Consider the following 13,641-nt stretch of genomic DNA (forward strand, 5'->3'; position numbering starts at 1 on the left):
CTCCCCCTCCTAGATGACATGTCCAGGCCAGGCTGCCTCCACCGTCAACACAAGGCTACATGCAAACTGGAGGAAAAACAATTTCTCATCTGCCTCAGGAGCTTACAACTATACGATCTTAACAGAATTCACCAGCTTCCAAATCTCCCAGTCCCAGCCTTCCCTGTCCACCCTGTCCCCTTAGCTTGACCCTACCTATCCAACTTCCTTCCCACTAACCACCTACCTACATCCATCTATCGCCATCCCACCCACCTTTCCCCCAGCCCCCTCCTTTTATTAATTTTGCATCTCTGTTCCCTCCTCCAGTCCTGATGCAAGGTTCTGAGCTGAAATGTCGCCTCCCCTTCTCCTCTGATGCTGTTTGACCACTGTGCTTTTTCTAGCTCCACTCTTTATCTACTCTGACTCTCCAGCATCTTCAATTCTCACTATCTCCTAGGAGATATGTACGTCTGTCTGGTTTACTTTGTGTGTCACCATACAGCATATTCATAACTTATATCCTTTTACAATCTAGTTATTAGCTGGAAAGAAGTTTTTTAAATCTTCCAATGTTCTGCAAGTAGCTTGTCATTACCAAATGAATGGGGATTCATACTGTAAGATAATTGAATCAGGACGTTCAAGTGGTTCCAGTTTCACAGTACAGTGTTCCAAGTCTCTGACAGAGATCTTGTATCCTCTTTAGCCATACATAAGGTCCCAGAAAACTGGAAAATGTTCAATGTTGTTTCTTTGTTCAAGAAGTGCAGCAGGGAAAATCCAGGAAATTAAAGGCAAGTGAGTGTTGCATTGCGGGGGGAGGTGTTGGAAGAGCGAGTTATGTGAGAAGATTCTTAGGAACAGGATTTCTTTGCATTTAGAGAAGAATGGACTGATTGTGATAGTCAGCATGGCTTTGTGCAGTGTGGTCTTGTCTCAAATTTGCTTGAGTTTTTTGAGGAAAGGATGAAGATGGTTGATGTGTTTGTAATCTGTGTGGATATTTACTAAAGCATTTGACAGTTCCTGTACACTGGTCCAGGAGATTGTCATTTGGTATCCATGGTGAGTTGGTAAATTAGACGATGGAGGGTAGTAATGGAGAGGTTTTTCTAACTGGAGATTTGTGACCGGTGGTGTTCCGCAAGGATCATTACTTGATAAATCATGTTGCAGCTGTATAAAAGTTGAGTGAGGCCCCATTTGGAGTATTGTATGCAGTTCTGATTGCTACACAATAAGACCATAAGACTTAGGAGCTGAAATTAGACCATTCAGCCCATTGAGTCTGCTCTGCCATTCAGTTATGGCTGATAAGTTTCTCATCCCCATTTTCCAGCTTTCTCCTTGTAACCCTTGATCCCCTTGATACTCAAGAACCTATCTGTCTCTGTCTTAAATATACTCAATGACCTGGCCTCCACAGCCTTCTCTGGCAATAAATTCTGTCGATTCACCACTATCTGGCTGGAGAAGTTTCTCCTTTTCTCCGTTTTACAGGTCTTCCCTTTACTCTAAGGCTATGCCCTCTGGTCTTAGTTTCTCCTACCAATGGAAATATCTTCCCAACATCTACTCTGTCCAGTATTCTGTATAAGGGATCTCCCCTCATACTTCTAAACTCCATAGAGTATAAACCCAGAGTCCTTAAAATTTCCTCATATATTAAGCTTTTCATCCCTGGGACCATTCTCGTGAACCTCCTCTGAATATGCTCCAGGGCCAGTACATCCTTCCTGAGATATGGGGCCCAAAACTGCACATAATACTCCAAATGTGGTCCAACCAGAGCCTTATAGAGCCTCAGAAGTACATCCTTGCTTTTATATTCAAGTTCTCTCAAAATAAATGCCATTATTGTATTTGTCTTTCTAACAACAAACTGAACCTTAAAATTTACCTTGAGAGAATCCTGGACTCGAAGTCCCAAGTCTCTTTGCACTTCAAACTTCTAAATTTTCTCCCCATTTAGAAAATAGTTCATGCCTCCATTCTTCCAACCAAAGTGCATGACTTTACACTTTCACACGTTGTACTCCATCTGCCATTTTTGCTGATTCTCCGTACATATCCAAATCCTTCTGCAGCCACCTGTCCCTCTACCTATCGTTGTTTCATCTGCAAACTTAGCCGGAATGTCCTCAGTTCCTTCATCTAGATCATTAATGTGAAACGTTGTGGTCCCAAAACTGAGCTTTGTGGAACTACTTGTCACTGGCTGCTGTCCTGAGAAGGACCCTTTTATCCTCACTCTCTGCTTTTTGTTAGACAGCCAAGCTTCTATCCATGCTAGTACCTTGCCTCTGGCACCATGGGCCCTAATCATACTCAATAGCCTCCTGTGTGGCACTTTGTCAAAGGCCTTCTTGAAGTCCAGGTAGATAACATCCATTGGCTGTCCTTAGTCTACCCTATTCATTGCTTACTCAGATTTGTCAGGCATGATCTCCCTTTAATGAAGCCATGCTGACTTTGTCCTATTTTACTGTACACTTCCAAGTATTCAGAAAGCGCATCCTTCACAGTGGATTGATTCCAGGATCTTACCCATGACTTAGGTTAGGCTAATCAGTCTGTAATTTTCCATCTTTTGCCTTTCTCGCTTTTTAAATAGGGGTGTCATGTTAGTGATTTACCAGTCCTCTGGAACTCTCCCTGATCCTAGCAATTGCTGAAAGATCACCACTAACGCCTCCACTATCTCTTCAGCTGTCTCCCTTTGAATTCTAGGGTCTAGTCCATCCGGTTCAGGTAATTTATCAGTTTTTCTAGCACCTTCTCCTTGGTGGTGGCCACCATACTCAGGTCTGTCTCTTGAATTTTTCGGATATTACTCGAGTCTTCCATTGCAAAGACTGACACAAAGTAATTCCTTAGTTCCTCAGCCATTTTCTTGTTCCCCATCGCCATCTCTCCGGCATCACTTTCCAGCAGTCCAATGTCCACTTTTGCCTCTCTTTTGCCCTTTATATATCTAAAGAAACTCTTGCCGTCTTCCTTTATATTACTGGCTAACTTAACTTAATATTTAATCTTCTCCCTCCTTTTTTTTGTTGTTGCCTTCTGTTGGTCTTTGTAAGTTTGCCAATCCTCTGGTTTCCCACTGCCCTTTGCCACATTATATGATTTTATACTATCCTTGACTTCCCTAGTCAGCCATGGTTATCCTCCTTGTACCAAGCTTCCTTTTCCTTGGGATGAATCTCTGCTGTGTCCCCTGAATTACTCCCACAAACTCCTGCCATTGCTGTTCCACTGTCTTTCCTGCTAGGCTCCTCTCCGAGTCAATTCTACCCAGCTCCTCCCTCATGCCTCTGTAGTTGCCTTTATTCAACCGAAGTACCATTTTATCTGATTCTGTCTTCTCCCTCTCAAATTGTAGAGTAAATTCAATCAAAAGGGTTCCTTCACCTTAAGCTTAATAGGAAAGAAATTGAGTCTTTGGAGAAGGGCAAAAGAGGTTGACCAGGATGTCGCCTGGATTGGAATGTATTAGCCAAAGGAGAGGTTGGACAAACTTGGATTGTTTTTGTTGGATTATCAGAGGCTGAGGGTTGACCTTATACAAGTGTATAACATTGACAGGAATGATTTGAGTAGATAGTTGGAGTCTTTTTTTTCCCAGGGTGGAAATGTCAGATGCTAACGGGCATAGGTTTAATGTGAGAGGGTTAAACTCTAAAGGAGATGTGCAAGACAAGTTTTTTTTTGGGTGGTAGGTAGGTGCCTGGAACGCACTGCCAGGGAGGTGATAAATGTACATATGATAGCAACGTTTGGACTCAACAGGTAGGGCATTGACAGATACAGGGCAAATGCAAGCAGATGGGATTAGTTTAGATTGGCACTATCATCAATCAAAAGGCCTATTCCTGTGCTGTACTGTTCTGTGTTCTCTGGATTTGTTTTTGGACTCTGCAGTGTGCTTTTCAATGTCTGCCACAGTTCAGTACCATGGCCATTGCATTTTTGACCTATGTTTGTCTTGAAGATACTGCAAACAATATTGAAACTTGCAAGTGACGCAAAACTTGGCCGTGGTGTGGCTTTACGGAAGAAAACTCTGGGCATTATCTGGAGATGGGTGGTCGCATGGCAGGTTAAATTTTATGTGGAAGTGTATGAGGTGATAAATTTTGCAAAGAATGAGGAGAAACAGTACAAACTGAGTGGCATAATTTGAAATATAGTAGAAGAGCAGAAAGTTGCTTGACCACAAACTTTTAAACTTGGCTATACAGTTAATTGTAGGCTTTATGTTTCTGTTTATGGAACACCAAATTCAATAAGTTATTCTATTATCATTGTAAAGTACTCCTAGTTAGAATATTGTGTCCAATTCTGCATACCACACTTAGAACAAGGGCCTGACTACTTTGGTCAGTGTTTCAAATGTAAGCCTGGATAGCCCGAAGAGTATCTGTTTTCCTGTTTAGAAAAAAGAAGCTGAGGAAATTAGATATGATTAAAATTAACAAGTATTTTGAGTAAAAAAGAGAAACTGTTTCCAATGCCTGGATGGTTGATAACCAGAGGACAAACATACGTAGGATTGGTGAAAGAATCAGAGTCAGTAGGATTAAAAAAAACTGTTTGAACATAGTTAATATTGGCATGCGCTGCCTGATAAGGTAGTGGATACAAATTCAGTTGTAGCCTTCAAAAGGGAATTGGCTAAATCCTGAAAGAGAAGAAATTGTAGGAATGTGGGGTAAGCGTTGGGGGAAGGGATTGTTCTTTGAAAGAATCAACTGACTTGATTATTCAAATGGCTTCCTCTGCAGTTCATTTCATTTCTGTTTCTGGAATTATAATTGCTTGGAAAAATAAATAATGGTTTAGCACAATTGTAGTGGTTTTGAAAGTGTTTTCTGCCATCTAAAATAGACTGGTGTATGTGGCAGACAGCTGACATAGCAGGGTATACATGCAGGCAACCACCCTTTTATGCCATTGGCAAAACTGATTGGCTTTGTGAAATTACTCGAATGTAAAATATTATCAAACAGTCTGAATTATATCAAGTATCCTTTGAACTTCTGCAAATCAATATTTTGATTTTCTGAGCCATGTCGATGAGCCATGTTCTAAGTTTAGCTTGCCCTGCTGGCAGATTTCAGCTGGAAATGTAAAAATGCTGCCATTAATGACTTTTGTTGAAGCAAACATACATGCACAACATTAGGCAGGATTAGGCTAGATTGTGATGGCCATCGCAGTCTAGTGCACATTTCATGTCATTAAGGGATGATGTTGGCATCGTGCCTTACTCCAAGTGGGGATATAGGAACCAAGCACAAGTCTGTGATCTGAATACTGTAAGCCTGAATGTTTTAAATCTGCTGAGGCAGAACATGGGTCAGCTGTTAGTTCTGAGAAATCCTGTGATCAGCAGGCCTGTGAGCCTGTACAGTATGAATTGTTTAGCTATGCAGGGATTGCAGACCAAATCAGTGGGATGAAAATTGAATTGCTTTGTTGGACCTGGTTCTTGCAAATTAGGGGGTTAAGTGGATCAAGTGAGAGTTGGGGATAAGATTCAGGAAGATGGTGGAGAATGAAATGCAACAAGCTAGAGCTAGAAAAATGAGTTGGCAGAGAACAGGCTTCAGTGGGGCAAGAACAGAGTTGGGCAGGATTGACTGGATTGAGAGGTTGGCAGGCAAAACAGTAACTGAACAATGGGCTACTTTCAAAGCAGAGATGGTTTGGTTACAGTCTAAGTATATTTCTTCCAATGGGAAAGCTACAGGCATATCTAGAGCTTCCTGAGGTAGAAGTAAAGGTTAAGAAGAAATAATGTGGCTTATAATAAATCTCAGTTAGAAAATAAAATTGAGAACCAAGTGTAATATTGAAGCTTCAGAGGGGAGATGCAAAAAAAATCCCTGGCGAAACAAAGCAAAACCATGATAAAAGGCTAACAACTGACATGAAGAAGGCCCTAAAGCCTCCTATGGCCATACAAATAGTAAAAGGGTGGTAAAAAGAGGAATAAGGCCACGAATGAATGAGAAAAGGCATTTACACCTGGCAATAGGGGTTTATAGCTGAGGGGTTAAATGAATATTTTGCATCTGTCTTTACCAGAGAGATACTACCCAAGCCACGGTTCCAGAGGATGGGACTCGATCAACAGAAGTTCAAAATTGATAGGAAAGACTTGTTGGATAGATTGTTGGTGCTTAAATTTGACAAGGCACCAGGACTGAATGAGGTGCATCCAAGGATTTTGTAGCAAGTGAGTGTGGAATTGGAAGGGGTACCTGTCGCAATCTTTCAGTCTTCACTAGGGTCCAGAGACTGGAAAATTGCAAACATTGCAGCCTTGTTTAAGACAAGTCATAGAGATTTGCCCAGCAATTGTAGACCAATCAGCTTGAGTTCAATGTTGGGGAAATTCCTAGTCAGGATAGAATTATTAGTTACATGAAAAATATGGATTGATTAGGAAGAGACCGCATGGATTACTGAAGGGGAATTAATGTTAAACTAACTTGCTGGAATTTTTTTGACAAGTTAACAGACTCCGTGAGGGCAGTGTCGTTGATATGGTGTACATGGACTTTCAGAAGATGTCTGTTAAAAGTGGCCGCACATCAGACATGAGGAAAGTTATAGGTCATGGAATAAGAGAGTCAGTAACACCATGGATACAAATTGGCTGAGTGATAGGAAATAGAGTAATGATCAACGGATTTTTTTTGGCTGAATGAGTTTGTGGTGGAGTTCCCTCAGAGTTGGTATTGAGACTCTTGCTTTACCTTATATATGTTAATGATCTAGGTCTTAATGTGCAGAGGGCAGTTTCAAAGTTTGCAGGTGACGCAGAACCTGGGAGAATTGCAAACTGTGAGAAGGATGGTATAGAACTCCAGACGAATAAGTACACGTTGGCGGAGTAGGCAGATTGGTGGCACATGGGTTTCAGGACAGAGAAGTGAGAGGTGGTGCATTTTGGTAGGAAGAACATTGAAAGGCAACATAATATTTTCTCCTGAAATGTTGAGTAGGTTGTGCTTGTACTCATTGAAGTTTAAAAGACTGGGAGGTGACCTTACAGAAACATGCAAGATTTTGAGTAATGAAGCAAAGAACTGTGAATGTTGGAAATCTGAAACAAAAACAGAAATTGACCGGGAGAAAACAAAGTTATTTAGAACTGCTCTGTTTTCTCCCCTCAGATACTGCCAGATCTGCTAAGTTTCTCCAGCAATTTCTCTTTTTGATTCGAACAGGGTAGTTGCAGTGAGGGTCTTTTTGTTCATGGGAGAGGCTGAGACCAGAGGGCATGACTCAGAATAGAAAGTCGCCCATTGAAGGCAGAATTGAGGAGGAATTTCTTAGGATTCTGTGGAATTCTCTACCATTTAGAGCGGCATAAGCTGAGCAATTAAGAATTTTCAAGGCTGGGGTAGGTTTTTAATCAGTTAGGGGATCAAGAGTTGTTGGGAAAGGTAGTAAAGTTGAGTTGAGGCGTATCAGATCAGTTATGATCATCATTGAATGATGGAGCTGACTTGATGGGTTGAATGAACTACTTCTGCTCCTATGTCTTAAGGTCTAAATAGTGGATATAGTTTTAAGTTTGAGGGGGAGGGGAATGGGTGGTGGTGGTGCAGGAGCAGAGTGACCTAGGTGTATATGTGCACAGATTATTGAAACTGGTATGACCAGTAGAAAGGAAAGTAAAGCTTCCAGTATTATTGCCTTTATTAACAAAAGCATAGAGTGCAACAGCAAAGGCACAATGTTGTACTCATACAAAACACTTATAAGACCTCAGCGAGAATATTGTGTACAGTTCTGGGCACCACATTATTGGAAAAATGTAAACACATTGGAGAGAATGCAGAAGCAGTTTACAAGAACGGATGAGGAACTACAGGTGTCAAGATAGATTGAAGAATTTGAAGCCATTCTCCTTGAAGAGAAGGTGGCTATGAAATCTAAGAATTTTTTTTTATTATAGTTAGTGGATTGGATAGAGTAGGGAAAAACTGTTCCCACTCATTAAAAGGATCAGAAACAAGAGGGCATAAATGTAAATCGATCTACAAAAGACACCAGGATGAAGTGAGGAAAAACCACCTTCTCACTCAGAGTAATTAGGGTAAGGAATCTAATGCCTGGAAGTACAGTGTATGCAGGTTCAAATGGAGCACTCAAGTGGGCATTGGATGATTATTTGGATAAAGATAATCTGTGACGTTGTGGGTAAAGCAGGAGTTTGGCATGAGGTAATGATGCTTCATTTAATGAAGCAGTGCAGTTATGATGGACTGAATGGCCACCTTCTGCACAGCAACACTTTTGTGATTCAGTGAATGGGTTTTACAATATGTAGACCACTTCAGATTGACATTCATGTATAATATAAATTACCTCCTGTACTTAGTTGAGTCATAGGAGGGTCATACTGTCGAGACAGTTGCAGTAAAAGTGCATTTCTAAACGTAATATATTTGGATGGCTCATTGCAATGATCAATATTAGTGTACCCAAGAGCATGACTCTTGGATAAACTACATAATTTATTTTATGTTTTTCAGATGGATTGTAGACATGGAAGGAGCACCAGGCACATTATACGAAGGAGAGAAATTTCAACTTCTCTTCAAATTCAGTGGTCGTTACCCTTTTGATTCACCTCAGGTAAGTACACGGAACCTGATGGCGGTAATATTTATTTCTGTAAGGGAATGTTTATTCAATAGAAAACAGGTAAAATTAGAATAAAATAATGTGAAAATTCAAAATAAGACCCATGTGGAAACTGATATAATCTCATGTTTTATCATCCATTTCTACAGGTTGACCCAATATACTCTTGATCAAGTTAAATGTTTGGTTAGGGTGAACATTATGGCGGTACATAGGGAAGATATTCCTGGGAGATCGTCCAGTGAAGTTATATTGGTAGAACTTAAAAATAAGACAGGGCGATCACCTTGTTGGGATTGTATTATAGGCTATCCAATAGGCAGCGGGAAATTGAAAAGCAAATATGCAAGGAGATCTCTGATATCTATAAGAAAAATAGGGTTGTAATGGTAGGGATTTTAACTTTCCAAACACAGACTGGGACTGTCATAGTGTTAAGGGCTTGGATTGGGAGGAATTCACTTCCTATAGACCAAAGGGGTAGCCATGGGCACCCATTTGGGCCCCAGCAATGCCTGTCTCTTTGTTGGCTACGTAGAACAGTCCATCTTCCATAGTTACACCGGCACCACTCCCCATCTCTTCCTCCGCTACATCGATGACTGCATCAGCGCCACCTCGTGCTCCCGCAGGGAGGTTGAACAATTCATCAACTTCACCAACACATTCCACCCCGACCTTAAATTCATTTGGAACATCTCTGACACCTCCCTCCCCTTCCTGGACCTCTCCATCTCCATTAATGACAACCGACTTGACACTGACATTTTTTTACAAACCCACCGACTCCCACAGCTACCTGGATTACACCTCTTCCCACCCTACCTCCTGCAAAAATGCCATCCCATATTCCCAATTTCTCCACCGTATCTGCTCCCAGGAGGACCAGTTCCACCACAGAATACATCAGATGGCCATCTCCTTTACAGACTGCAATTTCCCTTCCCACATGGTTAAAGATGCCCTCCAATGCATCTCGTCCACATTCCGCCCTCAAACCCCAACCCTCCAACCGTAACAAGGACAGAACCCCCCCCCCCCCCCCCCCTCCGGTGCTCACCTTCCATCCTACCAACTTTCGCATAAACCACATCATCCGATGATGTTTCCGCCACCTCCAAACGGACCCCACCACCAGGGATATATTTCCCTCCACACCCGTTTCCGCTTTCCGCAAAGACCTGGTCAGGTCCACGCTCCCCAACAACCCACCCTCCCTTCTTGACACCCTCCCCTGCCACCACAGGAATTGCAAAACCTACGCCCATACTCCTCCCTCACCCTCATCCAAGGCCCCAAAGGAGCCTTCCACATCCATCAATGTTTTATCTGCACATCCACCAATATCATTTATTGTATCCGTTACTCCCAATGAGGTCTCCTCTACTTTGGGGAGACTGGACGCCTTCTTGCAGTGCGCTTTAGGGAACATCTCCGGGACACCCGCAACAATCAACCCCACCGCCCTGTGGACCAACATTTCAACTCCCCCTCACACTCTGCTGAGGACATGCAGGTCCTGGGCCGCCTCCACCGCTGCTCCCTCACCACCCGACGTCTGGAGGAAGGATGCCTTATCTTCCGCCTCGGAACACTTCAACCCCATGGCATCAAATGTGGATTTCACCAGTTTCCTCATTTCCCCTTCCCCACCTCACCCCAGCTCAAACCTTCCAGCTCGGCACCGCCCTAATGACCTGTCCTACCTGCCTATCTTCCTTTCCACCTATCCACTCCACCCTACCTTTCCTACCTGCCTATCTTCCTTTCCACCTATCCACTCCACCTCCTCTCTGACCGATCACCTCCATTCCCACCCCCATTCACCTATTGAACTCTATGCTACTTTCTCTCCACCCCCACCCTCCTCTCATTTATCTCTCCACTCTGCAGGCACCCTACCTGTATTCCTGATGAAGGATTTTTGCCTGAAACGTCGATTTTCCTGCTCCTCGGATGCTGCCTGACCTGCTGTGCTTTTCCAGCACCACTCTCATCTAGAAATTTAAATATGTTCATGAAAACTCTCTTATTCAATAAGTGGACGTATCTGATAGAGAAGGAGCAGTACTTGACCTTCTGTTGTGAAATAAGACAAGGCAAGTGACTGAGGTGTCAGTGGGGGAGCACTTTAAAGCAAGTGATTATAATTCTATTAATTTTGAAATAGTTATGGAAAAGGATAGAACTGATCAAAAAAGTTAAAATTCTAAATTGGAGTAAGGCCAATTTTGATAGTATTAGACGGGAACTTTCAACATTTGAGTCTATTAGCAGGTAAAAGGACGGTTAGGAAGAGGAACGTCTTTAAGAATGAGATAACGAGAATTCAGAGATGGTGTATTCCTGTTGGTGTGAAGGGGAAGGCTGATAGGTGTGGGGAGTGCTGGATGACTTGGCAAATTGAGACTCCGGTCAAGAAAATGGAGGAGGCATATATCAGGTGTAGACAACTGGGATCGAGTGAATCCCTAGAAGAGAATAAGGGCAGTAAGTGTATACTTAAGGAACTCAGGAGGGCATAAAGGGGACATGAGATAGCTTTGGCAAATAGAGTTAAGGAGAATCGAAAGAGATTTTATAAATATATTAAGGCCAAAGGAGTAAACAGGGACAGAAGAGTACCTCTTAAAGGTCAACGTGGCCATCCATGTGTGACACCAGAGGAGATGGCTGAGATATTAAGCAAGTCTTTTGCATCAGTATTTACTGTGGAGAAGAACATAGAAGGGAACTTGGGGAAATAAATAGTGATGTCTTGAAAAGAGTTCATATTACAGAAGGGTCCTTAAAATGCATAAAGTTGGATAAGTCTCCATGACTCAATTAGGTGTTTCCCACAACTTTATGGGAAGTTAGGGAAGAGATTTCTGGGCCCCTTGCTGGGATATTTGTATCATTTGAGAGCCACAGGTAAGGTGCCAAAAGACTAGAGGTTGACTAATGTGCCATTATTTAAGAAAGGCTGTAAGAAAAAGCTTACAGTGAGCCCTACATCAGTGGTGGGTACGCTGTTGAAGGGAATTCTGAAGAACAGGATTTACATGCATTTGGAAAGGCAAGGGCTGATTAGAGATAGTCAACTTGGATTTCTGTTTGGGAAATCATGTCTCACTATCTTGATTGAGGTTTTTGTTTGAAATGAGAAAGTAGATTGATGAAGGAAGAGCGATATAATTGTCTATATGGACTTCAGTAAAGCATTGGGCAAAGTTATGCATGGTAGACTGGTTAATAAAGTTGGGTTGCATAGGATCCAGTAGATCTAGCCAATTGGATACAAAATTGGCGTGAAGGTAGGTGACAGTGTGGTGGTGGAGAGTTGTTTTCTGGACTCGAGTGGTGTGCCACAAGGATCAGAACTTGGACCACAATTCATCATTTATATAAATGACTTGGATTTGAATATAGGAGGAATGGTTAGTAAGTTTGCAGATGACACCAAAGTTGGTGGTGTAGTGGACAGTGAAGAGAGTTATCTGAGATTACAATGGGACGTTGATCTGATGGGCCAAGGAGTGGCAGAATAGTGTTTAATTTAGATAAGTATGAGATGTTTCATTTTGGTAAGGCAAACCAGGGCAGGACTTGTACAATGAATCGTAGGGCCCTGGAGAATGTTGCTGAACAAAAAGACCCAGTGGAGTCCCAGGTAGACAGGATGGTGAAAAAAGTGTTTAGCACTTTTGCCTTCACTGGTCATAACATTTGAGTATAGGAGTTGGGATGTCATGTTTGCATTGTACATTGGTGAGGTCACTTTTAGAATATTGTGTACAATTATGGTCAACCTTGTATAGGAAACACGTTATTAAACTTGAGAGGGTGCAGGAAAGATTTACAAGGACGTTGCCAGGACTGCAAGGTTTGAGCTAAATGGAGAGGCTTGGACTCTTTTCACAGGAGTGTTGGAGGCTAAGGGGTGATCTTATAGAGGTTTATAAAATCGTGAGGGGCATGGATTAGGTGGGGGAGTCCAAAACGAGAAGACAGGTTTCAGGTGAAGGGGGGAAATATTTTAAAAAGCGCCAGAGGGGCAACTTTTTCATGCACAGGGTGGTGCACGTATAGAACGAGCTGCCAAAGGAAAAGTGGAGGTAGTTACAATTCAACATTTAGAAGGCACTTGGATGGATATATGCATAGGAAGAGTTTAGAGGGATCTGGGCCAAAATTGACAAATGGGACTGGATTAATTTAGAATATCTGGTTAGCATGAATGATTTGGACTGCAAGCTTCTTCCATGATCTATGGCTCTATGACTCTAACTTCAGTTGAAAGCTAATGAAAATAGCTTTGAGTCATTGAGGTCCACAGCGTAGAAGAAGGCCCTTTGGCCAATAAAGTCTGTACTAGTCAAAAACCACCACCTAACTATTCTAATCCCATTTTCTAGCAATTGCCGCTAGTTTTATATGCCTTGGTATAGCCGATGTACATCTAAATACTTAAATGTTAAAAAGATTTCTGCCTGCCCCATCCTTACAGGCAGTGAGTTCCAGATTCCTACCACACTCTTCAGTTCTATGCAAGCTATCATTCAGCTTATCATGCTCGACCTGATATTGAAACACATTACAATTGTTTATTCGGAACAGTTTTATTTCCTGGAGTCCATCCCTGTGTGTAATTGACAGTAGGCTAGCTGGCCTACTGAATTAACTATTTATCATGATATTTGCTATTCTGAATGTTGGTACTGGCTGACCAATATTGAATACTTAGGATACTGAGCAACATGATCAAAAAAGTAGTGGTCCCTGCTCAACAGGTTGACAACAGACTGGAGACTGCAGGATTTCTAAAAGCCTTATTTCTGGTCAAAGAACCATTGGTCTCTGAATTTTGAATTAGACTAATAAAATGGGATTCATCTAGTCTTGAGGAAACAATAAATGAAGTTACAATTACTTCCTCAAATGATTAGTTTTGAGTGAATTCTAAAAATCAGATTGACTTAATTGACCTAATGTAAAATAATTGGTCATAGA

General features: G+C 42.0%; 1 protein-coding gene across 4 annotated transcripts in view; it reads left to right on the top strand.

Annotated features, from left to right (window-relative positions):
* The window catches only part of ube2wb (ubiquitin conjugating enzyme E2 Wb), a 56,021-nt gene that overhangs the window by 18,967 nt on the left and 23,413 nt on the right, over positions 1 to 13,641 (top strand). For all 4 annotated transcript variants that reach the window (XM_043689165.1, XM_043689164.1, XM_043689166.1 and 1 more), the window contains exon 3: positions 8,538 to 8,640. In XM_043689165.1, coding sequence (XP_043545100.1) covers positions 8,538 to 8,640 — 103 coding nt within the window. The remainder of the gene's footprint in view (positions 1 to 8,537; positions 8,641 to 13,641) is intronic.

The sequence above is a fragment of the Chiloscyllium plagiosum genome, chromosome 4 (genome assembly GCF_004010195.1).
Source record: "Chiloscyllium plagiosum isolate BGI_BamShark_2017 chromosome 4, ASM401019v2, whole genome shotgun sequence".
NCBI lineage: Eukaryota > Metazoa > Chordata > Chondrichthyes > Orectolobiformes > Hemiscylliidae > Chiloscyllium > Chiloscyllium plagiosum.